This window comes from Lissotriton vulgaris, chromosome 7, assembly GCF_964263255.1.
Source record: "Lissotriton vulgaris chromosome 7, aLisVul1.2, whole genome shotgun sequence".
Lineage (NCBI taxonomy): Eukaryota > Metazoa > Chordata > Amphibia > Caudata > Salamandridae > Lissotriton > Lissotriton vulgaris.
Genome location: NC_141695.1, coordinates 1,769,259,737 through 1,769,287,135, shown reverse-complemented (window position 1 = coordinate 1,769,287,135; position 27,399 = coordinate 1,769,259,737). Strand labels below are relative to the sequence as shown.

Here is a 27,399-nt window from a genome sequence, read left to right as displayed (position 1 = left end):
CACGGGACGCAGAGGGGTGCAGTTTTCACGGCGTCTCAGCTCCACAGCTCCACAGCTTTCCCTGCAGTGTTCCACCACACTGCGTCTCTCTCTCTCTCTGTCGGCGATCCGAAAAACACGAACAGGATCTCTGCCTGGAATTTGGAACTGGGGAACCAGGTTCAGCCTTCATGGCCAGTCCACCAGACCACTCCCCCTGAGGGAGCACATTCCCATGCCAGACGTTAGAAGGCCCCACAAGATCTTAGAAGCCCTGGTGTCTTAGCACCAACAGGTGCCCCTAGCGGCGGCAAGTGTGGGTACACCTTGAAAGCCTGTCCACCACAATCCATGACGTTCACCTCCAGTCTTGCAGGCAGGCCTATGAAGCAGCACACCATAGAGTGATAGTCACTGTGTCACTGAGGTGACAGGACCCTTGAGCAGGGAGGCTCTAGGATGGTGTGACAGCACCGGACGCTGACATTGGGTGGGGGCGTCATGTTTGCAAGTATAATATGGTTTTAAAAGCACTTGCTGCCTCCTTCCTGGCCTCCAACAATTTTCAGCAACAATAAAAATGGCATGATAACTCCAGTGATCAATGTTCTTAGTAGAGAGAGATGGTGTTTTGCCTAGTGGAAGTTTTGTCTCATGGAAAGGAAGCGCAGAGGGTTAATGTGCCTGCTGCTAAGAAGCTGTACCATGCAGATCACAAAGTACACATAATGTGAATAAGTCAGTGGGTTACTGCTTTTGTCAGAGAGACCCTTTTGTTACTTGCAGTTAATAAGTTAAAATCCTAACATATAACATTGAGCTATTAACTGAACTGTAAGAGCTGCATGCAAACTGCAAGGTATAAATTAGAGCGTTCTGTTTTTCTCCCCAGTCTTTGATTATCCAAATGTTGCAAAAAGGGTAGAATTCAACTCTGATTATTAAAATGATCCCCCAGCCATGGTATTACGTTTTGAATTCTGATTTCGTGTTTCTCCAGACCAATCACTATTAAACAATGCTGCCGACTAGTATGGTTGTCATGTGACTCCTACACCGTGTAGTCCTTTGTCTTATGTAACATTTCATATACAGTGATTTACACACGTATGATTGATTGTCTCTGTATAATATGTGTGATGTAAAGTGCTCTGACACCCTACACTGGTATTAGTGGTGCTGTACATTTTCTGATACTTTATTATTTTGACATTTTTACACATGCTAACCGTCTCTGCAAAGATTTTTCGTTATTAGTATCAGTGGCACAGACAACTGTAGCAATGAGAAATGTGACCAGTCAACTTTGCAAAGGGCCCTCCACTTCACAGCAGCACAAGTCACATTTTTTAGTAACTTTTGATCCGTTTCAGCTATAATCAATTTATTAGTTAAAATCGGCAAATTATGCAGCAGATGATGTATTATGTGGCAAATCCGGCAGAGCCATATTTATGTGGAAAAAACGTGCAAAGTAGAATATTTTGCTATGTATGCTTGAACTGCTCTTGTGGAAAAAGGGAGGAGAAGTGCTGATGACAGAGAAGTCATGGCTGAGAGACAAATGGCTTGCGATTCCACTTTTAAGGATATTTAGGAGATTCTGTGATTGGAAACGTATTCATCTTTGTGAATGTATTTTAATATCAAGAATTCATATTAATCCCTAAATAAACATGTGCATCCATTGGTTACATTAAATAACGTAATAAGCTGTAACCGGTTAGTGAAATGGGAAACAAATATTAAAAATTGGGATATTTTGCTGTTTCTGCTATACCTTTGACTGCGTCCACTGACCCAATCCACAGGTTATTCCCGCCCTTTGATTCTCTGCCCACATTTCCCCTACTTTTTTTCTCCCACTGCTGCAGCCTGTGCTTGGCTACATGTCTGTTACATGTACATACATGTTTATGGTAAGAATATGTGTTTCTCTTTGCAGTTTGTGAGTGGTCTCTTGGTTACAGGCTGTACATATGTATTTATAGATTTATTATAATACACTCACTGCAATTTGTGTTCGGTTTCCTTTCTCCACGTTCTCATAGTTTACTGAAGATTCATAGATGGCTCTGGGGATGCTATCTGGGGTCACACCTGAAATTAGAACACATTTGATCGCAGCTGCTTTTTCACTGCTTTATACTTTGAAATGGGACTTTGAATAGACTCTTACCTTTTGCTTTCTTTGCGCGTCTCTCATAGAAGAGAACCACACCAAGGACAGCGACAACAGCACCGAGGAGCATCCCTGAAGCCACCGCCAGGGTGACCCACCAGCTAGAACAGGAGGCATCTGAAGCAGGAGGAGCCCCTGAAGAAGAGAGACAACCTGTGAGTGTCAGGCTCGTCCGGCTCTTGGCAGATGCAGTTAAACGTAGAAAAAAGAGGAATAACAAAAGGAGTAGAGACAAAAAGCTCTAAGAGATTCTTCAAACACACCAGTACTTTGGATTAAAGGTTCTGAGCTGTTTATCGTCACTTCTCAACAGCAGTATATAATTTGTCAAAATGTGATTGTTAAAATAGTTTTAGGATTTGCATTATTATGGAAATGCTTCTGAACAATGAATTTAATAATGGGTACAATCTGGTAACAATAATCTAACATGAACGCACATGAAGTTAGTTTAATATAATGTATAGCAGAGTGTTTATTGATATAATTTTGTTGCCACATTTTGATGTAATGTCCATTGTATTTAATATGGATGATGTTTTCTGCTCACTCCTTTTACTTGCCCCTCCCAACCCGTTCTATATGCGCATCTTTCCCTATGCAGCTTTGCACATGAAGACTAAATTATGTCATTGTAAATTTCATAAATATGCATTGTGAATAAACTTTCCTGGTGCATAGCCCATTGTCCATTGCTTGTCTTAGCTCTCTTCCTCTGGTTCAGTGTCCATTGTACAATTACTGGGCGAAGCACTCTTCCACTGGTGCATAGTTCCATTGCCCATTACTGGACTCCCCGCTCTTCCACTGGTGCATAGTCAATTGTACATTTCTGGGATCGGCACTTTTTCACTGGTGCATAGTCCATTGTACATTACTGGGCTTAGCGATTTTCTGCTGGTGCATAGTCCATTACCCATTATTGGGCTTAGCGCTCTTCCACTGGTCCATAGAACATTGTCCATTACTGGTCTTAGTCTTAGCACTCGTCCACTGGTGCATAGTCTATTGTGTATTTGTGGGCTTAGACCTCTTCCACTGGTGCATAGTCAATTCTTCATTACTGGGCTTAGCGCTCTTCTGCTGGTGCATAGTCCATTCTCCTCTGTCGTAAATTGACAATGATAAGGTTAGCATTTGCTGAAGCCAATCTGTTTTTCAATGCTACCTTCCTCGTTTTTGGAAGCCATTTTGTATTACTGTCAGCCATTTTGTATGCCTTACATTACCTCGTGCTTACCATGTGCTTTGTCCTATCTCTCTGCTAGCTGCTTATATATTCTGCCTAGTAACAAGCTATATTTAGCTTTCTATCAAATACTCCCATGCTCTGTTGCGCCACATCTGTTTCTAATAAATCACTGTTGAGATGTGTTTACCCCAAACTGGTCAAACCGTTAGCCCCTCCCACTTGTTGAATGTGCACTGAAAATGCCCTTATATGTACATAAATTTGTCTTGTGTCTGTGCCGCCTATTTTCTGAGCCCCTGTGCGGGTATAAAAGGACCATGTGCCTTCCGTTCGGGATGCTACTTCATGCATTGCTGAAGGGTATTGTCTGAATAGTTCCACCTCATGAGGTCTTAATAAACTTGTCTTTTCTATTTCAGTTTCCGTGCCAACTTCTATTCTAAGGGTTTAAGAGTTGTTAGCGGCATAACTAGGCCTTGCTGAGACACAATACCACAAATTGGCGCATCCAATGTGGGGCTCATCGGCGACTCGGATGCCTGAAGGACTGGTCGAGACGAAGGATTGGAAACTCGCTTTGGACGTGATCGCTGCCGGAGGAGACCCGAGTCTTGGCATCTACGGCATTTTTCCTTTCTTTCCGATCTGACCATCCAGGTGGCGCTGGTCCCTGACTGAGATCTTTTCTGTTGATTCGCCGTACAGTGACCGTTTGATCGATTTTGAGAACTTGGCAGTTGGAATCTGGACGCTAAAAGAATTGGTAAGAGGCTTTGGATTGGTAAGGTAGTCTACTGACACTGTGGCTTTTGTATGCGTTAGCTAACATTTGATTTATGTATTGTTTAGGTATATATAAATTGCAATTTATATAGGCAGGTAATGAGGAGGTTTTTCTCTGCTTTTATATTTGTTTGAATGGCGCAACGTACATAGATACTTTAAGCGCTACTTTGATTAAAATATTGCACATTTTGCAGTATTTTTGGCATGCCTGTTTTCAGAGCACTTCGAAGGATGTGTTGCTTTTGTAGTGGTACCAGTTTAAGATTAGATGAAGCACAACCGGCTCCCCCAAAGGGGACACCTAATAGGGAAATGTATATTAAGTATGGTCTTTCTCCCATAATGTATAGTACGTTATGGAATAAATACACAAAAAAGGATCCTGAGTTACGATGGCCTATGCATGGGTCATATGATATGCGAAAGATTCAGTATGTGGAGCAGTGTATGTTTCAGCGAAAGTCTAGACAAGATATGTTTGATTGTGTACGAATGTGGGAGAAAGCAGTACGTGAGCGAATGAAGCATGAGCAGGCCTTAGCTGAAAAAGAACAACGAAAGGCTGCCCATGTGAAAGTTTTACAGCTAAAAGATAAGGAAACATAGGAGCAAAGGGAAAGAGAGGAAAGGGAGCGTAATTTACAGGTAACTGGTCAGTACGCTGTTAGACAACCCCTTTATCCTGTCCTTAATAAACAACCCGATGATTTCTCGTTATTAGATCATTCTCCACCGCCGTATGTCTTCCCTTCGGCTCCTGACGCGCCTGATGGGAAATCCTCTGAAGACCGGGATAAAGCCCGAGGCACTCGTTCTATGATTTCTAATGCGCGTTCTGTTGAGCTTCGATCTCTCTCTTGTAAAGTTAACCTTAATACTGCCTCCGCCCCAGATATTTTAGAGGTTATGAGGACTTGGGCAGTAAAGGAGCAATTATATTTTACAGAAGCCTTTGCTGGAGAAGTCATTGAACGGTTTAGGACTTATTCGGATAATTTGGAACCTAATAATCCGTAAAGCCAGCATGGGGGGCAGATCTTTCAGGCTTCTCGCTGCCAAGAGCTGGAACTTGCTTCCAACAGAACTTCGCCTCGAACCTTCTGAGGCCACGTTCCGCAGAGCCCTAAAAACCTACCTTTTCCGCCTAGCACTGCTGTAACCTCCTGATCTGAATACTCCACACTTCGCTCTCAGCACGGGGACACGCCGGGGCGCGTAACCATGCGCTTTACAAAACTCCATAATAATAATAATAAATGATAATAATGTAACAATTGATTATAAGAGCATGCGTGATGGTCTTTTTCTCTTTCCACAGGTAGCTGATTTAATTTCCGTGTATCAAGAGGGAGAGAGAGGACCAGATAGCTAGCCCATATCCCCTTTATTATATATGATTAAATCAAAAAGAGGCTAGCTGAGGTGAAAGGGAAGGGGGTTGTTTAAATAGTATTCTTATTTAAAGGTATGCGTGACTCAGTATTGTTTTGTCAGACGATTATGGCACCTGGTAGGTGTGCTCATGAAGCCCTCACCCACCAACCTAGTTGGTGGCATGCTTCATCATCGGGCCCACCCAGTGACACCTAACGTGTCCCGGGTGTGCTACGACGCCTGGAGACAGCGGAGCAGGTATATCACTGTGTGTGCGGGAATCCCCCCTCTCACACATAGATACACTTTGACGTACCAAGGACGTGGGAGGTCGTAACTCGCCTCTAACGTCCACCTGCCTTATTTTTAACCGCTGACGGAGGCCCAGGTAATAAAATCTGTCCTACCTTCGGGTACTGGGACCCCCGCCAAGCCGTTTTAAACTCACATTCAAAACATTCTTCACCGCACACACAGTGATATACCTGCTCCGCTGTCTCCAGGCGTCGTAGCACACCCGGGACACGTTAGGTGTCACTGGGTGGGCCCGATGATGAAGCATGCCACCAACTAGGTTGGTGGGTGAGGGCTTCATGAGCACACCTACCAGGTGCCATAATCGTCTGACAAAACAATACTGAGTCACGCATACCTTTAAATAAGAATACTATTTAAACAACCCCCTTCCCTTTCACCTCAGCTAGCCTCTTTTTGATTTAATCAGCTGATTTAATTTGGCATTTGGTTAAAGTACGTGATGATGCAGCTCAACTGCGGCTGGAGAAAAAGGCAGCGGACGCAGCTGCACGCTCGTCTCAGACCGACGCAGTAAAAGCCTCTATCTTTGGATCAGATAAAACTATGATAGTTCATGCGAAACCCATGCGGGAAGCGGCACCTTTGTATATTCCTCCTGAAGGCGAAGGAACAGATGATGATAAAAATTCTGTCGATGCAAAGGGTTATTTAGTTTATAATTGGGTTTACACTCCCTGGAATAGAGCGGATGTTATGGCTCTTAAAAATGCATTGCCTGATACGCGGAAAAATCCAGTGGCTTTCTATGAAGAAGTAGAGGGTGCTATTAGTTCTTGTACTATGACACTGCCTGATATTGATTTGTTTTTCGGATTAATATTACCCCCTGATATGTGGAGAACTATTCGTAAAATCGATGATCGTGCAAATCTAGGGGCAATATGGAAGGACATAGAACTAGCGAATAAAGATAGAGAACCTGCACAAAAACCGTGTCAACTACTTCTAGAACTTCCAACAGCTATTTTGGTTAAATTAAATCGAATATTCCTCCTAAAAAGATAGATCGGACTAGGTTAGCGTCTTGTAAACAAAAGGTAGACAAATCAGTTTCAGATTTCTTCACACGTTTTGAGGAAGCTTTTCATGATTTCAGTGAACAATCATTAGCAGATGACACGGGTAGGCATCTGTTTGTTGATAAATATGTTACAAACCTTTTGCCAGAAATAGAAGTGAAAGTTCATGGACTACCTCTTCTCTGGTTTCTCTTTTAACTATGGCTCAGTACTATGAGCGCCAGGAATTAGAGGCGAACGGTAATGAGGATAAAAAGACTAAAGATTTGAAAAAGAAGGTTATGATGGTTCAAGCATATGCCCCGCCTTCTAGAGGTAATGATAGATGTAGACACGGATCTTATGGTCCGTCTTTTACTCGTTCTAATTTGTTGGTTGACCAGTGTGCGTATTGCAAACAGTTTGGACATTGGCTTTCCGATTGTCCGGTGTTGCGTGCACAGCAAAATCAACGTGGCCGGGGACAAGTGAGAAATCGATTTGGATATGCAGGCCCTAGAGGGAGTATGATTGATCGTGCTAGGTTTGATTTCAATGAACGAAGACAGAATGGGTATAATACTTTTGATAGGCGAACCCAATATCAAATATCTGATAGTGTGCCATCTGATTTTCAAGACTCTGCTTATGCATAGGATTGCCTAGGATGGGGTAAGGAATCGGTTGAAGTTTCAGTAGATCAGAGGGGTCCCTATATTACAGCACATGTTTTGGGTTCTACTGATCGGTTTCTGGTTGATACAGGAGCTACTCATAGTGCCTTGTCTAAACAATTGGTTCCAAGGGCTCCCCTGTCGGGCTCGACCATTATATCAACAGGGTTCGATGGAACACCTTCCCTTAGCCCACTGTCACAACCACTTCCATTCCATATTGATAAGTTCACTGCTCCATGTCCATGCTTGCTTTCTCCGAACACACCAGACAATATTGTGGGATTTGATATGCTTAGATATTTCAAAGCTAGGATACGCTGTTCTCCCGAAGGAGTGCGTGTTATCTTGAACGAGAACTACCCTGTGTCTGAAAGATTTTGCCTTGTTAGGAGGATGTTGCATTAGCCTCACTCCCGAGTGTTCTGTGGGCCACTTCAGATACCGATGTAGGGCAAATAGTTATTACACCAGTGCGTATTAGTGTCAAGGAGGGTGCTTTGTTACCACGATTGCCACTGTATAAAATTTCACGAGAGGGTGAAGAAGCGCTAACATACATTATCGGAGACTTGATTGAGGTTGGGGTTGTGGAGGAAGTCCCTTATAATGTTTGCAATAGTCCTATTCTTCCCATTTTGAAAAAAGATACTGACATCATTTTTGATCTGCGGGAAGTGAATAAGATTGTAGTATTGCAATATCCTGTGGTCTCTGATATAACGACACTACTTACTTTGGTTCCTCCCACAGCAACCTCATTCTCTGTGATAGACTTGAAGAATGCTTTCTTTTCAATTCCTATTCTTCCTGATAGCCAATATTTGTTCAGTTTCACTTTGAATAATTGATCGTATAGATTTTGCAGAGTTCTTCAAGGCTATACTGAGAGTCCAAGTATTTATAGTCAAGCATTTAAAAGGCCGCTTGATTCTTTTGATTTGCCAGAAGGAGTGGCTCTCATACAATATGTCGATGACATTTTGCTTGCAGACGATTCGCCCGAACAATGTGAAGAAAATACTTTATCTTTGCTTTCTTTCCTTGCTACACACCATCATAAAGTGTCACGGAAGAAATTGCAATATTGTAGGCCGAAGGTGACCTACTTAGGACACCTTCTGTCTAAGGAGGGCCGTGCACTGACACCAGATTGCATTCAAGCAATTTTACATACACCAGTGCCTTCCACTCAGAAAGATGTTTGTGCTTTCATTGGTCTGACTTCATTTTGTAGGCAATGGATATTAGGATTGTATCCTGTATCCTGCAGATGCGGTCGCTCCCCCACGCTGCTCCCCGCCCTGCCTGCCTTGCAGCCTGGTATCGTAGCACATCGCTGCGGCGCTTGATGATTCAATTTGCACTTTATAATTGCTAGACTGCCTCATTTGACTGTTTGCCTTTCATAGCGATATCGTAGCTCTAGAATACCTTAATTGCCTGCCTCTCATTTCATACACGGTTACATTGCAGCGCTTGACCGCCTTGACTGCTTGATTAATTGGTAACTTTTCTGACATCGTGTGGCTAAATTGTGAAAGTGCGCTGCTATTACAAGTTAATTTGCATGCCCGTAAATTTAAAGGTGCCACTGCCATATGCTTCGCATTGGCTTCTAGCTCGTTTCAGGCTGCCTGCCATTTTGTTTTTTTGTTGTTATTGTGTGACTCCCTGCCCGGGTCTCCGCCCCGCTACCGCCTCCCGGCTGACCCTCCCTCCCACTGATACCACCAGGGGCGCTCTCGAGCATTAGCGATGTGACCGTCCTGTATCCTGCAGACGCGGTCGCTCCCCCACGCTGCTCCCCGCCCTGCCTGCCTTGCAGCCTGGTATCGTAGCACATCGCTGCGGCGCTTGATGATTCAATTTGCACTTTATAATTGCTAGACTGCCTCATTTGACTGTTTGCCTTTCATAGCGATATCGTAGCGCTAGAATACCTTAATTGCCTGCCTCTCATTTCATACACGGTTACATTGCAGCGCTTGACCGCCTTGACTGCTTGATTAATTGGTAACTTTTCTGACATCGTGTGGCTAAATTATGAAAGTGCGCTGCTATTACAAGTTAATTTGCCTGCCCGTAAATTTAAAGGTGCCACTGCCATATGCTTCGCAGTGGCTTCTAGCTCGTTTCAGGCTGCCTGCCATTTTGTTTTTGTTGTTGTTATTGTGTGACTCCCTGACCGGGTCTCCGCCCCGCTACCGCCTCCCGGCTGACCCTCCTTCGCCCCTCCCCCTCCACCATCCATATATGACAGATGCATTTGCGTGCAGCGTTCACGCGCAGCGATCACGCCCCATGAGCGCCAAAGGTGCGCCAAAGGTAAGCCCGTCTACGCCCGTCCGCGCCTGGACCGCGCCCAGCGCCAGACTCCCTGGCCCTCGCAAACCGCACTTATCCTGCATAACGTCGACTTCGCCACCCTCCTAGCCCTTAACCCCGGACGCACATCACAATGCTACGAGGCTGCCCCAGGAAATACCCACGGTCCCTTCGCCTGCCACTCCTGCAAGTTCACCTGCAACAAGACCCCCACCAAATCCACTAACCCCACACACAGACCCGACCCAAACTACCTGAAGTGCATCCTGCTTAACACCCGCTCGATCCACAGACACGCCACAGAACTCTGGAACCTACTCGACACTGCTTCACCGGACGTCGCCTTCCTTACAGAAACCTGGATAAACGCCTCTTCAGCGCCCGACATCGCCATAGCCATCCCAGACGGCTACAAGATCATCCGAAAAGACCGCTACAACCAAACAGGAGGAGGCATCGCCATTGTCCATAAGAACACCATCAGAATCACGACCAGCTTCGACAATAACCTTACAACCGCCGAACACCTCCACTTTCAGATCCACACCGACCCCAGGACCACACTTAGAGGCACCCTCATCTACAGACCGCCGGGAACCCAGAAACAATTCAGCGAAGACATCACTGACTTCATCAGCCCACATGCCCTCGCCTCCGAAAACTACATTCTACTGGGAGACCTCAACTTCCACCTGGAAAAGAAAAACGACAGCAACAACACCACCCTTCTGGACAACCTGGCCAATCTTGGTCTCAAGCAACTTGTTGACAACCCCACCCATTTAGCCGGACAAACCCTCGACCCAATCTTCACCTCCAGCAAGCACATCTCCTTCGATCACACCACAGCTCTCCATTGGACGGACCACAGCTGTGTTGACTTCAGCTGCAGAACTACCTCTACCCACAACCCCCCACAACCTATTCCACGAAGAAACTGGAACAAAATCACCACCGACCAACTCCTCACATCGCTCAATCAAAACCCGCCCGCCCTCCCATCGGACCCAAACCAAGCGGCCACCGAACTCAAACAATGGATCACTCACAGCGCTGACGAACTAGCACCCTTGAAAAACCACCAAACCAAACAGGGCAGCAAAAAAGCCCCCTGGTTCAACGAAGTCCTTAAGAAATCCAAGAAACTATGCAGTACTCTCGAGAAAACATGGAGAAAAAACCCAACCACTGACAACCTGACCACCCTCAAGACAGCCACCTGCAAACACCACCAACTGATTCGATCCACCAAGAAGTCAGCATTCAAGGATCGACTCGACAACAACGCCCAAAACAGCAAGGAACTATTCAACATCATCAAAGAATTTACCAACCCCACCACAGCCTCAAAGGACATCACTCCCTCCTAAGAACTCTGCGACTCCTTATCCTCTTTCTTCTATAACAAAATCGCCGACATACATAACAGATTTGAGAACACTTCCAAAGAACAGTCCACTCCACCCACCTCCAAACCTAAACCGCCCCCTAACATCCTTAACGCCTGGAACTCAATCACCACTGAAGACACTATCCACCTAATGAACTCCATCCATTCAGGCTCTCCAACCGACCCCTGTCCCCACCACATCTTCAACAAAGCAGACTCCATCATCGCACCCCATCTCCGTGACATCATCAACTGCTCCTTCAACTCCGCTACCTTCCCAGAAAGCTGGAAACACGCCGAACTCAGCCCACTCTTGATGAAACCCACAGCGGACCCCTCTGAACTCAAGAACTACCGCCCCATTTCCCTCCTCCCTTTCCCTGCCAAAGTCATTGAGAAAGCTGTCAATAGACAGCTCGCCGCCTTCCTTGAATCCAACAACTCCCTCTACTCCTCACAGTCCGGCTTTCGAGCCAAACACAGCACCGAAACCACCCTTATTGCAGCGACAGACGACATCCGAACACTACTGGACAACGGAGAAACAGTTGCCCTCATCCTACTTGACCTCTCCGCCGCCTTCGACGCGGTCTGTCATAGCACCCTCATACAACGCCTCAGCAACATTGGCATGCAAGGAAAAGCCTTAGATTGGATCATCTCGTTCCTCGCCGGGAGGACCCAGAGAGTCCGACTCCCCCCATTCAAATCAGAGGCCACCGAAGTCATCTGCGGAGTACCACAAGGATCATCACTTAATCCCACCCTCTTCAACGTTTACATGAGTCCCCTCGCTTCCATCGCACGACAACACAACTTCAACATCATCTCCTACACTGACGACACCCAACTGATCATTTCCCTTACCAGAGACCCTAACACCGCCAAAACCAACCTCCATGAAGGCATGAAAGAAGTAGCTGAATGGATGAAAAACAGCCGCCTAAAACTTAACTCAGACAAAACGGAAGTCCTCATCCTAGGATCATCCCCCTCTGCCTGGGATGACTCATGGTGGCCATCGGCCCTGGGCACGGCACCCATACCCACAGACCACGCACGTAACCTGGGCTTCATCCTAGACTCCTCCCTCTCGATGTCTAGACAAGTCAACGCCGTCTCATCCTCTTGCTTCAACGTACTTCGTATGCTCAAAAAAATCTTTTGTTGGATCCCCACCGAAACAAGAAAGACTGTCACCCACGCTCTGGTCACTAGCCGACTGGACTATGGAAACACCCTCTACGCCGGAACCACTTCCAAATTACAGAAAAAACTCCAACGCATCCAAAACGCATCAGCCAGACTCATATTGGACATCCCGCGCCAAGTTCACATTACCGGTCACCTGAAAGACCTCCACTGGCTTCCCGTCAACAAGAGAATAATGTTCCGTCTCCTCACCCACGCACACAAGGCCCTCTACAATCTAGGACCCGAATGCCTCAACACACGACTGTCCTTCTACACACCGACCCGCCAACTAAGATCCTCCAATCAAGCCCTCGCTGCAGTCCCACGCATTCAAAGATCCACCATGAGAGGAAGATCCTTCTCCTACTTGGCGCCCAAAACCTGGAATTCTCTCCCCACACACCTCCGCCTCACCCAGAACCACATTTCCTTCATGAAGGAACTTAAAACCTGGATATTCGATAAATAATGCACCCCCTTCCCCCAAGCGCCTTGAGACCCTCTGGGTGAGTAGTGCGCTATACAAATTCCTGAACTTGAACTTGAACACATTGTTAAACCTTCATTAGCACTCTTGACTAAAGACACTCCAATGCCCCTTCCATGGACAGATGAATGTCAGAATGCTTTTCATCAGTTACATCAAGCTCTTTGTTCTGCACCAGTGTTAGGCACAACAGATTATACGAAGACCTTTACACTTTATTTACACGAGAAAGATGGGTGTGCATTATCATTCTTAGTGCAGACACACGGTGATAAGCAGCGTCCCTGTGCATCCTTTTCAGCGGTTCTTGATCCTGTTGCTCAAGGGTTGCCTGGGTGTTTCCGGTCAGGTGCTGCAACAGCTGTGTCCATACGTCAAAGTGAAGGGATAGTTTTGCCACACAAACTGTTAGTTCTAGTACCTCATGCAGTAGATGCCCTGTTGAATCAAACCAAGACGCAGCACTTAAACAGTGCTTGTTTGACAGGATATGAATTAACGTTGCTAGCGCCTCAGATTACTTTGAAGAGGTGCACAACGCTAAATCCAGCCACTTTGCTGTCATATCCTGTGACTGAATCTCAAAGGAGCCTCATGATTGTATTTTCCTTACTGAGGAACAGACAAAGGGTCGCATTGATCTACAAGACACACCCCTTCCAGATGTAGATGGGGAACTGTGGGTTGATGGATCATGTTTGAAGTTACCAGATGGCACGACCTCAGCCGTATACGCAATTACGACACTTGAGACAGTAGTGGAAACAGCTTGCATACCACAGAGGTCAGCTCAAGCAGCAGAACTAATAGCTTTGACACGGGCGTGTGAGCTTAGTACTGACTTATGTGTGAACATTTACACGGACAGCCGCTATGCTTTTGGAGTGGCCCATGATTTTGGCCTACTCTGGAAGGAGAGAGGTTTTCTAACATCACACGGATACAAATAATGCATGGAGAATTGGTACACAACCTTTTAACTGCACTGACATATCCAAAGAAGATAGCGATTGTGAAGTGTAGCGCCAAAATGCCACCCCTATGTATGTAGTGAAATCTCAAGCTGAGCGATGGCATGATGCTAAAGAGGAAGTACTAGATGTACAGAGATCTGCCTCGGAAGCAGAACTTGAGCAATGGTCCAAAGAAGGAGTATTGGACGATGAAGGTTGCTGGCGTAGCAGGGACATGGATAAGTAGAAATTACCTGCGACCTATTTACAACCTATGGTCCAAATGGCACATGGGCTGGCAGTGGCACATGTTGGAGCTCTAGCAATAATGAAATTGCTTACGCAAGTTTAGGAGCATCTTGAGATTGCCAGCACAGCTAAGAGAGTAGTACATTCCTGTTTGATTTGCTTGCAGTATAATCCTGGTAAAGGGACTCAAACTCCTACAGGAGGGTTTGCTACACCGACTGCACCTTTTGAAGTTTTGCAGATGGATTATATCCAATTTGAACGCTGCAACAATCTAAAGTATGTCCTAGTGGTGGTTTGTGCCTTTAGTAAGTGGACAGAGGCATACCCTACAAAGGATAATACAGCGGTGACTACAGCTAAGGTGCTTTTGCAGTAATATTTTCCTAGATATGGTGTTTGTAAACTTTTGTGGAGCAACAACGGACCCCATTTTATCGGGCAAGTTGTTGAGCATTTCCTGAAAGGATTAGGAATCAAACAGAAATTTCATTGCTGTCTTTTATCCGCAATCAGCAGGATTGGTGAAAAGGTACAATTCTACTCCGAAGCTCAAGTTTGCGAAAATTGTGGCTTCCACGTCATTAAAGTGGCAGATGCCCTACCTCTGGCATTGCTATCCATAAGATCTGTGCCACATTCACAATCTGGCCTTACACCTTATGAGGTGGTATTTGGAAGGCCAATGAATATTTGGGGAGTTCCTAAGCCACATCCCATACATGATGTGCCCTGTATATTGATGAATGACTATTTGGCACAATTAACAGATAATTTACTTTCTATTCATCAACAATTTCGGGAAGCTCTTCCTGACAGATCTACGGGTGAGGCTCATGATCTTCGACCCGGAGACCAGGTGATGGTCCAATCATTTGAGAGGTTGAACAGTCTAGAGTCGAGGTGGTGAGGTCCAGAACACTTGCTCCTGGCTACAAAGATAGCAGTTCGTGTGACGAACCGGAAAAGGTGGATACATGGTATCCAGTGTCGAGAAGTGTCACCTGTCTTGGTGGAGCCTGCTGTACTGACCGACCATCGAGGAATCCTGGATACGGAGAAAACCCCAGCCATCTCACCTGACGAATCTGAGGAGGTCTTCCTGGACCACACAATTCCTGGAACATTGAGATATCAATTGAGATCAAGGAAAGAATCTGTTTTGCCAAAGAAGACTGGTTGGGCTACTGCCCTAGGTTAGTGAAACGAAATGCCGATATGGCAAGGGGGGGATCAGCCCTGCCAAGTGTAGTGACACCCGTCTTGACCTTCAGTGAAGAAATCAACGGCTGCCCGAGGGCTAAGAGCTCCAACGATTGTTTTCAACGAGTTTAGTAGAAAGTTCATTTACATTGTTGCCGAAATTAGCAATAAAAGAATCATTTGCATTTTAGGATTTGTTATTGCTATGGTGGTTATAGCGAAAACAGCTTGGTTTGTGGAAAAGGTGGCCCTGTTCGACAATATTTGCTTGCCACTACTCCTGTCCCGCTTGAGCATTTTCATTTTGCTCTTCCCTACCATGAGCAAAAACATCGACAATCTTATTTGAAAAACACTTTTATCCAGATGTTTCATCATACGCATAATGCTATGAACATCACCAATTGTTGGGTGTGTGGGATGTTACCTGCCCACCAGAAAAAAGGAGGAACACCTTTCATTCCTCTTCCCTTCTCTCACAATGGTTCTTATCAAGCTTGGTACGCGTTTTTGTTTGCCTCCAGAAAACCTTCAGTAGGCACGATTAACTTTCGTCTTAATAAAGTTTGTTACCAAGACAAAGATGGTTAGCCACAAGCAAAAGGAACTAAATGGGAGTGGGAAGAATACCAACCAGATAATGCTTTGACACCGTATGTTTTCACCAAAACAAGAACAATAAATATGGATGGACTTTTTGTGATTTCTGTTATTAAAGCAAAAGCAGATTTATGTATTGGTAGTGTGGGGACAGTTCCAGTAGGGAAAAGTGAATGCACTGTTGTTCTGACTATTGATGGGAGAAATAATAGCACTTTTACGGCTTCTCATAATACTTATTTTATATGTGGGGATAAAGGATATTATCAGCTTCCAGAGGGATGGTCAGGAGTGTGTTATATATCTTTTCTATTGCCCCCTGTTTTTTTAGCACCTGAATTATATCATAAGCATTTTGTACTGTTTAATGACCTTTCTGTAAATAGAGTTAAGAGAACAATAAGTATAGATGAAGTGGATCAAACTGATACTACCTTACAACAATATGTCGATTTTAATTTGGGCCTGTTTTTCTTTGTGGGTGCTGCATTAAACAGTAGAAAGATAAGACGATTAACTCGTGTTGTAGAAGCTGTTGCTAACCAGACCGCTATGGCACTTGGGAATATTACGGAGGATCTCCAAATTGCAAGAATTGTAGCGCTTCAAAATAGAATGGTCTTAGATGTAATGTTACCTGATCGAGGTGGTGCATGTCGCATCATCAGAAGTAGTTGCTGTATTTATATCCCAGACCATTCGCCCTCAGTGTATAGTGCAATTTCTAAACTGCATAAAATTGCTCCAGAAATTCATTCAGACACTGGTACATGGACATTTTCAGGTTGGATAAGGACACTATGTACCACTTGGGGTTGGAAATTATTAACTATTCTATGTGTAATAATTGCAATACTATTTATTTGTTGTATATGTTTACAATGTGGTCCTTACTTTGTTCTATTTGCATTTCTGCTTGTATTCCTTCCAAGAGAAATATTGCTGAGGCAAAAGCTCAACAAATGTTAAGTAAAGAGATAGCCGAAATCATGCTAATAGACGTATACGATGCATACCCAGATTACTCTGAATGAAGGACTGGCTTCAGCTTAATGCTAAAAGGGTCCCCTGTCTTAAATTGACCATAATTAGGTTAGCATTTGCTGAAGCCAATTTGTTTTTCAATGCTATCTTGCTCGTTTTTGAAAGCCATTTTGTATTACTGTCAGCCATTTTGTATGCCTTACATCACCTCATGCTTATCATGTGCTTTGTCATATCTCTCTGCTAGCTGCTTATATATTCTGTCTAGCGACAAGCTATATTTAGCTTTCTATCAAATACGTGCATGCTCTGTTGAGCCCCATCTGTTTCTAATAAATCACTGTCGAGATGTGTTTACCCCAAACAGGTCAAATCGTTAGCTCCTCCCACTTGTTGAATGTGCACTGAAAATGCCCTTATATGTACATAACTTCTTCTTGTGTCTGTGCCGCCTATTTTCTGAGCCCCTGTGCGGGTATAAAAGGACCATGTGCCTTCCGTTCGGGGTGCTACTTCATGCATTGCCGAAGGGTATTGTCTGAATGTAGTTCCACCTCATGAGGTCTTAATAAACTTGTCTTAATAAACTTGTCTTTTCTATTCCAGTTTCCGTGCCAACTTCTATTCTAAGGGTTTAAGAGTTTTTAGCGGCATAACTAGGCCTTGCTGAGACATGATACAACACCATTACTGGCATTAGAGCTCTTTCAATGGTGAATAGTTCATTGTCCATTACAGGCCTTAGCACTCTTCCAATGGTGCATAGTCCATTATCCATTAATGGGCTTAGAGCTCTTTCACTGGTGAAAAGTCCATTGTCCATTACTGGGCTTAGAGCTCTTTCACTGGTGCATAGTCCATTGTCCATTACTGTGCTTAGTTCTCTTCTGCTGGTGCATTGTCCATTAATGGGCTTAGAGCTCTTTCACTGGTGTATAGTCCATTACTCGGCTTAGCTCTCTTCTGTTGGTGTATAGTCCATTATCCATTACTGGGTGTGGCGCTCTTCCACTGGTGCATAGTCCATTATCCATTACTGAGCTCAGCGCTCTTCCACTTGTGCATAGTCCATTGTCCATTACTGTGCTTAGTTCTCTTCTGCTGGTGCATTGTCCATTAATGGGCTTAGAGCTCTTTCACTGGTGTATAGTCCATTACTGGGCTTAGCTCTCTTCTGTTGGTGTATAGTCCATTATCGATTACCGGGCATCGCGCTCTTCCACTGGTGCATAGTCCATTATCCATTACTGGGCTTAGCGCTCTTCCACTGATGCATAGTCTATTGTCCATTATTGGGCTCAGCGCTCTTCCACTGGTGCATAGTTCATTGTCCATTATTGGGCTTAGCGCTCTTCCACTGGTGCATTGTCCATTGTCCATTACTGAGCTCAGCACTCTTCCACTTGTGCATAGTCCATTGTCCATTACTTGTCTTAGCTTTCTTCCACTGGTGCATAGTCCCTTGTCCATTAATTGTCTTGGCTCTCTTCCACTGGTGCATAGTTCATTGTCCAATACATGGTGTAGCGCTCTTCCACTGGTGCATAGTCCATTGTCCATTACTGGGCTTACCGCTCTTCCACTGGTGCCTAGTCCATTGTCCATTACTGGGAATAGCACTCTTCTACTGGTGCATAGTCCATTGTCCATTACTGGGCTTAGCTCTCTTCTGCTAGTGCATAGTCCATTGTCCATTACTGGACTTAGTGCTATTTGACTGGTGCATAGTCAATTGTCCATTACTGGACTTAGCTCTCTTCTGCTGGTGCAGAGTCCATTGTCTATTACTCGGCTTGGTGCTCTTCCATTGGTGCAAAGTTCATTATCCATTACTGGGCTCAGCGCTCTTGGTCTGGTGCATAGTCCATTGTCCATTACTGGGCATGGCACTCTTCCACTGGTGCATAGTTCATTGTCCATTACTGGGTTTAGCGCTCCTTCACTGGTGCATAGTCCATTGTCCATTACTGGGTTTAGCGCTCTTCCACTGGTGCATAGTCCATTGTTCATTACTGGGCTTAGTGCTATTCCACCGGTGTATAGTCCATTACTGGGCTTAGCTCTCTTCTGTTGATGTATAGTCCATTATCCATTACTGCCGTGGCGCTCTTCCACTGGTGCATAGTCCATTATCCATTACTGGGCTCAGCGCTCTTCCACTGGTGCATAGTCTATTGTTCATTACTGGGCATGGCGCTCTTCCACTCTTGTATAGTCCATTGTTCATTACTGGGTTTAGTGCTCTTCCACTGGTGCATAGTCCATTGTCCATTACTGGGCTTAGCGCTCTTCCACTGGTGCATAGTCCATTGTTCATTACTGGGCTTAGTGCTATTCCACTGGTGCATAGTCCATTGTCTATTACTGGGCATGGCACTCTTCCACTGGTGCATAGTTCATTGTCCATTACTGGGTTTAGCGCTCCTTCACTGGTGCATAGTCCATTGTCCATTACTGGGTTTAGCGCTCTTCCACTGGTGCATAGTCCATTGTTCATTACTGGGCTTAGTGCTATTCCACCGGCGTATAGTCCATTACTGGGCTTAGCTCTCTTCTGTTGGTTTACAGTCCATTATCCATTCCTGGCCGTGGCGCTCTTCCACTGGTGCATGGTCCATTATCCATTACTGGGCTCAGCGCTCTTCCACTGGTGCATAGTCTATTGTTCATTACTGGGCATGGCGCTCTTCCACTCTTGTATAGTCCATTGTTCATTACTGGGTTTAGTGCTCTTCCACTGGTGCATAGTCCATTGTCCATTACTGGGCTTAGCGCTCTTCCACTGGTGCATAGTCCATTGTTCATTACTGGGCTTAGTGCTATTTCACTGGTGCATAGTCCATTGTCCATTACTGGGCTTGGCGCTCTTCCACTGGTGCATAGTCCATTGTCCATTACTGGGCTTGGCGCTCTTCCACTGGTGCATAGTCCATTGTCCATTACTTGTCTTAGGTCTCTTCCACTGGTGCATAGTCCATTGTCCATTACTTGTCTTAGGTCTCTTCCACTGGTGCATAGTCCAATGTTCATTACTGGGATTAGCGCTCTTTCGTTGGTGCATAGTCCATTGTCCATTATTGGGCTTAGAGCTCTTCCACTGGTGTATAGTCCATTTTCTATTCGTGTTGGGCTCTGCCCTCTTCCACTGGTGCATACTTTTGACAGTACTATTATTGGACAATGCAATATAGTTAAAATGAATATTCTTCTGAAATTTCTTCATCTTTTTAGAGCAATTCCTTTTAGGGTCAGCATTGGAAGTTTAATTTGGGGTTACAGGCAGGCAAGATGACCAAACTTATAAAGTTCCCATATCATTAAATTCCCAGATTTTAAGTTGTATTTTTGGGCTGCGTTCGCTGGGCGCTTGTGCTACTTAATAATCCTGGCAGACCCTGACCAAGTGGAGAAGTGTGGCTCACTGGTTAGAGGAGGCAGACCTGGAAGCAGAGGTCAGCCCGGGACCAGGGTTCAATTCCCGGCTCGGCGGGGTCTTGAGTCCTAAAAAAATGTCCATGGACTTGACACTTCTCACACCGGTGCCTACTTGATTCACGGGTTCACACTCTGCGACTCTGGGCAATAGCTGGCTTAATCTCCACAACAGCCCCTCGCGGCGGGATGCCTGGCTTTCACCTTGCGGATACCCAGCCGGGGTTATCTCACAGGGGAATACCAGGACGGGTTCCCTAAGCAAGCGCTTAGAAACCGCTCGGTGATTTGCGCTATATAAATTCCTGTACATTTACATTTACATTTACATTTACTTTCTGCTTATCAGCTAGCCCTGGGGATGAATATAAGCCTTTTTTATACCGGCTGCGGGACCTAAATTGCTTCAAGAGGGTTCGCTTTAAGGTTGTGAAGGATGCTATTCGTATCTGGCAGGAAATCTGTAATAAATATTCAATTGCCTTTTTAAGTAAAGAAACGCTGCTGTTGTATAATCTTGTTTTCCTAGTACTGTTTTAAGATCCAATCGGAAAGGCCTGGGTGTGATATGGGGTTCCGAATATTCGACAGGTGTATGACTTAAATAGCTTCGGCTCATTTACCGGATTACAGGCTAACTATGTGCTCCATAATCACTTAAAAAAATATTTACAAGTGAGGGACTACTTTTTGACAGCATCTAAATTCCTGATGCATCTGGAAGGTACAGAGTTGTAGCGGCATCTTTATAAAGCAAGTAGATTGATAAGTTTGGTATATCAGGTCCTTTGTCAGTATGTAACTGAGGAGAAGGTGCTATTGGATTCAAAATGGAGCCGGCAACTGGGGTCTGATGTTTACATCTTGGAGCTCCAGAGCGCACTGGAGATTTTGGACAGATCAGTCACATGAAACTGCAACAATTCAAGACTATTTGTCTCATATATTACACACCGGGAAGAATCTCTACATGGGGAGCCAATGTTTCTGGGGATAAAACTAGTTGCACAAAATGTAGGCAGATTTCTGCAGATATGGTACATATGTTCACTGTATGTCCTGCCCGACAGGACCTTTGGACTCATGTAACCAAATTAATGTTGCGCTGTCCAGGCCTCCAGGTTTCATTATCCCCTAAAGAGATTTTGTTGGGTGTTAAGTTTGAGGATGATGGTGATAACAAATGCCTAACAACAGTAATGATAGTCTGTGCCTGGTTATGTGTTGCTTGGGTTTGGGTCTCTGATGCCCCCCCCCCCCTTAAAGGCAGTGAAATGTTGGCCTCTTTTGAGACAATTCTATGAGTTAGAGTTGGCTCTTGACGAAGCTTGAGGTCCTTCCTTACTGAGGAAACTCGATAAAATTTAGGCGGGTCTCAGCTGCGATTGATCAAATTATAATTTGATAGATGTTCTTTTCTTCGGATGACCTTCAGGGTCAGGCCTAAGCATTATTTATCTATGTTTCTTTATTTCTTCTTTTTTTTCTCCTGTATGCATATTTTGTTCATTGAGCATTATATACTGAACATTTCCAACCTGAAAAATAGTAAAAAAGTTATTTTAACAAAAAAGGTTTTGACAGTACCTCTTCTGGAGTATATACCGTCCCCCCTCCTGTGATGGGCCACCGCGCTATCACCCTCAGTCTCTGAGCCATATGACTTGGGTGATGCTATCTCTTATCAGCCCTCCCATACTAAGATGATTTCCTGGAACATAGCCGGCATAGTGGCCAAACATTTGTGCCCTAACTGGGGCTAGTTTGTAGAAAAACACACAAAAGCGATTATCTCAAGAATCCAACACTTGGATTGTAGAGTTTCTTCTCTTTGCTTCTTCTCGCCTCCTTTCATCAATACACATAGTTCAATGATGTCAATATCAATGTGTTCTTCTCCAATATCAAAATAACATGGGAGCCACACTATGAAGTCTCAAAACAATTCTCTTTATTATTCTTCAATACATCAAAGAAACAGCTTAGCCAACACGTTTCGTCCTCTGAGAGGACTTCATCAAGGTTAATGTATTTCTGTTCAGCAATGTCACATCAAAGCCTACGTGTAAAATGGATCAGTTCTGCATGAAATTCTAGAAATACTAATACTGGTCAGTTTTTGTTCAAAGGTTAATACCAGGTGACCATATATAAATATCACAGCTTAATGTGCACACCCCATTGGGTTCTGTAAGCTCTGACCGGATAATACGACAGACCATCACTGACCTTTTTGTGGATTTGTTGAAGGCAATACTAAAGCCAAAGGACATTGCAGTCATCAAGAGTGTTGGACGTAAGGCTGGAAAGATATATTTATACTTAGCAATAAATATGCTGACCAGATTGCAAAATATTGTGCATTGCAAAAAGAGACAGTTGTCCAGGAGGGTGAGGATGAAGAGTTGAAAATAAATACAATTCAAAATGCTGAAAACGTTGTTTCTTTAGAAGTTCCTCCATACTTCATTAAGTGGACTGAGAGATCGTCAAGAAGATGGTCCAGATAATGATGAAAAATGGGAAAAATTGGGTTTTAAGAAATATTAAAATTATATGAATTTAAATGCTCAGAGAAAATACATCTTGCCAAAGTCTATGCAGTAGCTAATGTTCAAATATGTCCACAATAGGTCTCACGTTGAAAAAAATAGTGTAGTCTGAATATTAAAAAAGTAGTGAAAGAGGTTTGTTTATGCTGTTTGAATAAATAATCAGGGGAAATGACCAAGGTATTGATGAGCCGTATTGGCAATTCAGAAGGCCCATTTATAAGACTTCAAGCAGATCAGATTGAGATGCTAAATTACAATGGAATTGAACACAGCTTAGTAGTTGTCTGCATGTTCTCTCAGTGGGTTGAAGCATGCCTCACCTGGAGATCAGAAAGCTTTACAGTTGCCAAATCTTTATTGAAGGAGCTAATTCCTGGATTTAGCCTTCCAATTCTAGTAAAACACACTATGAGACTCATTTAGAAATGAGGCTTTGGAAATCATATGTGAAGAAAATGAAAGAAGTTATAAAGTTCCACTCTAGTTATCAGCCTCAATCTTCTGCACTACGGGAAAGGACAAATGGTACTTTCAAGAATACGCTGGCAAATATCTGTGCTGTGCCTGAATTGGCCCTAAACCCTTCCTCATACTTTTATGAAAATGAGAAATACTTGCCCAATTAAATTATCATCATCTTAGAGTACGGCAAAGGTCTGGCTGAGGGTTGCTAGGTGGCGCCAGACCGCAATGGCCGCACAGACGTGAGGCTCCCGTAGCCACGGGCGGTTTTATATTTATAAACCCCATCTTTGTCACTAAAATCGCTCCTTCGACATCACTGTCACGCAGCTGAAGGGATCCGTCGACAGCAGCCCAAATTTGGTGCCCGAGGGTTGCGTGATCGCGGTGCGACAAGCGGCGGAAACCAGAGGCTGAGCGAGATACATGCAGCCTGGTCCGCTTCGCCGGCAGGACCAATCACGCGAGGCCGCGAATTACTAGGCCGTTCCACGGAGCCCAGCCTGAGAGAAACTACAGGACTGCCCCTGGCGATCACTCCACACCAGAGCAATTCTAAATACACAACGAGGTGAGAGCGGGGAGCGCACAAGCCCAGGGGGCGGACAGAACTGCGTCCCCTGCACCGGGCTATAGCTGCGGGGGTCCGGCAGCAGGTCGCGGACCCGATTAAGGTGAGGACGTGCATCGGCTGCCACCGACGTTGCAGGGGAGGAAAACATCAGAGGCTCACTATTGCGAGGTGGCCGGTGGGTGTACAAAAGCCTACTGAGCTGGGGGCAGAACACACTAGGTGGAGAGACCCGGGCCGCCATTTTACACAGCAGTTCTCCGACCTGAGAGGGACACAGATAGTGATGATAAGCAGATGCAGCCCATGGCCCCAAAAGCATAAGCGACAGAAGCGGCCCTACGACAGCGAGGATTGACGGCCTGAGTGGGGATGAGTTACTACAGCTCAGTGAAAGGTGACGTCTGGCACTGAGCAGTGAGTCTGGAGCAGCCATTTTACGTGTGCATGTAGACTGGGGCCATCTAACGCATTGGGAGGCAGCTAGGACCATATTGGGAGTGAGAGGTGAGAGGTAGTCATCAACGCGGCGCAGGGCTCGCAAATGGAGTAGCGCCTGATCCCTGCTCCAGCACACTAGGGAAGGACGAGGCGGGCATAGACACCGCCCTAGACAGAGGCATGGAGGTGCCGATCTCTGCCACAAGTAAGGAGGGGCAGGTCTGGATCATGGCGAAGAAGGTGGACATAAGGTCAGAGGGGGTGTTGAGTTCAGCAGTACGCTGAGGCGCGGTATATCAACAGCGTCAGTTGAGACATTTGGCACAGCTTTGGCAGCACAGGCGGGAAGTGGAACAACAGAGGGGGAAGGTTCCCAGTACTACTTTGCAGGCCACAGTCCACCAGTATCCGCACGGATTGGAAGAGCGCATTTATTAAAGAATAGAGTGACATATACCAGTTATGAAGGACCCGGGAAGCTGCGGAACACTCATAGGACAACATTCCCCGAGGTCCATCCGCCTTTGAATCCTTTTCCCTGCCGCGTGGGGTTAGCTGCCCTGTACCTTCGAAGACCTACTTGAGAATACAACCCAGCTGGTCAGGAGGCTACGGAGGCGGAGACTGAGAGGGGAGCAGACGGGGACATCTTGGCGATTACACCGAGCGGTAGGCCGTGACTCTGACTACTCTGCCGGAGCAACTATGGGCAGGACGGAACCCAGACAAGTGAAGCTGACATTTGACGCCCGCAAAGCATCTCGCTCCAACTCCAGAGAGCGTGAAGAGGAAGATCCACCAGAGACCAGAGATGAGGGGTGGAAAACGCTATTGGTGGGGATGCAGCAGAGCCTTACTTCCATCGACTCGAAGATGGACGCTATGAGTAACAGGCTCGAAGCAGTAGTGGCGAAATTAGATAAACATGACGAAAGACTGAAGGAGGTGGAACATCGAGTGTCGGACTTGGAGGATGGGGCGGAAACCAGGCAACAGCACATGCAGCAAATGGATAAACTACTAAAGGTCATCGCCGACAAGAACGAGGAGTTGGAGGCCCGCTCTCGACGAAATAATGTACGTATGCTAGGCCTGGCAGAATCCACCAATACTGGGAGACTGGTGGACTTCATGAAGCGCTTACTGGCTGAGCTGTTTGGGAAGGACTCCTTCTCTGGCCACACGGTGGTCGAGCGGGCACACAGATCGTTGGCTGCCCGTCCCCCTCCTGGGGCCCCACCACGCCCGATAATCATGCGGTTCTTGAACTACTGCGATAGACACACAGTGTTACGCCTGGCACATGAGAAAGGCGAAGTGCGGTATGAGAATACCACCCTGTCATTCTATCCCGACTTCACCCAAAACATACTGGAGGCACACCGCAAGTTCACATCCATGAAGAAGAAATTGCAAACACAAGGCATCCAATATGCCATGCTGTATCCCGCGAGGCTGCGGATCCATCATCACGGGAGACCACACATCTTCAGCACTCCACAACAAGCAGAGGAAATTCTGAAACGGGATCGACAGTCGGCTTCGCGAGAGGAGGCAGAGAGAAGGCGATCCAGATCTCACTCGCCGCTGTCAGAACCGGGCTGACGAGAGACTGCTGCATGGATTTTGAGGGCAAGCAATGCTGCTGATATGACCTTAATAGACGCTTTGCAGATTGGTTATGTATAACTGCAGTTTGTACTATGTGTATATCCTTTACCGCCCAGGCACTCACCTCTATCCCATCAAACCGACCCCTGGGGCACAGGTGGTTGGGGATGAGTGAGAAAAGGAGGTAGAGTGGGCATGTCAGTGGCCACCTAGCGGTCCCCAATTGAGGGCATTCCTCTTACGTTTTTTGTTTCTATGTTGAGCTCTTGGTGAGTATCCATGGCGTTTGCTGGAGCAACAGGGTGTGGGATGTGAGGAGTTTGCTCCTGGTGAGTTGGGGCAGCCGGCGTGGGAGGGTTGGGGAGGACGGGCGGGGAGGATCTCAGAGGAGGAAGAATGTTGAATGTTGCGAGGCTGATTGTGGCGGGACAATTGGGGGGAGGGAGGGCCGTTCCTGGCAAGTTGGGGGTGCTGGTGTGGGTGGGGGGAGGGGCGGGAGGACTCAGGCACACTTGGGGTTTGGGCAAAGGGGAAAGGTTTTTGTGCAACAAGATGATCGGATTGGGTACAAATGATGGCTAATAGCGGCTGCACTCATAACGACTTGAATGTTGTGTCCTGGAATGTAAGGGGGTTGAATGACCCAAGAAAGCGGAGGCAGGTACTGGGATACTTAGATTGCCATCAGGTCCATGTCGCATTACTACAGGAGACACATCCCCCACATGGTGGGTCACCTCTGTTTGCTACACGCTGGGCCTCTAACAGCTGCTTTGCTTCCTACTCCCCTACTCTAGAGGGGTTGCCATCCTTATTAAGAAGGGGGTGAGATTTGTGCAGGGAGGAACTGATTTTGACCCTGAAGGGAGATACTGTTTATTGTGGGGGAGACTGAATTCTAACGCAGTCGTGATTGCAAACTATTATGGACCTAACATAGATGTCGCACGTCCCCTTCTCGCTCGAGGCAAGCTTAACACGCTGGGGATCTCCTATGTCATATGGGGAGGAGATTTTAACACGGTAGCAGACCCCAAATATGACTGCTCTCATACTGTAGCAGCGCACTATACCACCACACATCGAGCGCTACAGGACGCCCTACAGTCAGATTACTTATTGGATGTCTGGCGTTACCTGCACCCCACCATGATAGACGGGTCGTATCACTAAGCAGTGCATAACACGTGGGCTGGACTAGATTATGTCTTGGTGGCACTGGGAATGGCGCACTGGATTAGCAAAGCAATGCACCTAGCCCTCACATACTCAGACCACTCCCCTGTTCTGGTGACGCTTAATCCTCCGATAGACCTTTCCCCCTTTCTGGGTTGGCGACTGAATCCACAACACTTGCAGGACGCCGTATTCAAACAGAAATGGAGCTAGACATTCTGGACTTTTTTGTCCGTACCACTGACTCGGTAGAGAGCCTC

The 27,399-nt window shown here is 45.8% G+C and overlaps 1 protein-coding gene across 2 annotated transcripts in view; it reads right to left on the bottom strand.

Annotated features, from left to right (window-relative positions):
* LOC147706635 (uncharacterized) overlaps nt 1-27,399 on the bottom strand; it is a 131,803-nt gene that overhangs the window by 32,017 nt on the left and 72,387 nt on the right. For both annotated transcript variants that reach the window (XM_086933119.1, XM_086933120.1), the window contains 2 exons: nt 2,159-2,296; nt 1,991-2,079 (listed from right to left, as the gene is read on the bottom strand). In XM_086933119.1, coding sequence (XP_086789245.1) covers nt 1,991-2,079; nt 2,159-2,296 — 227 coding nt within the window. The remainder of the gene's footprint in view (nt 1-1,990; nt 2,080-2,158; nt 2,297-27,399) is intronic.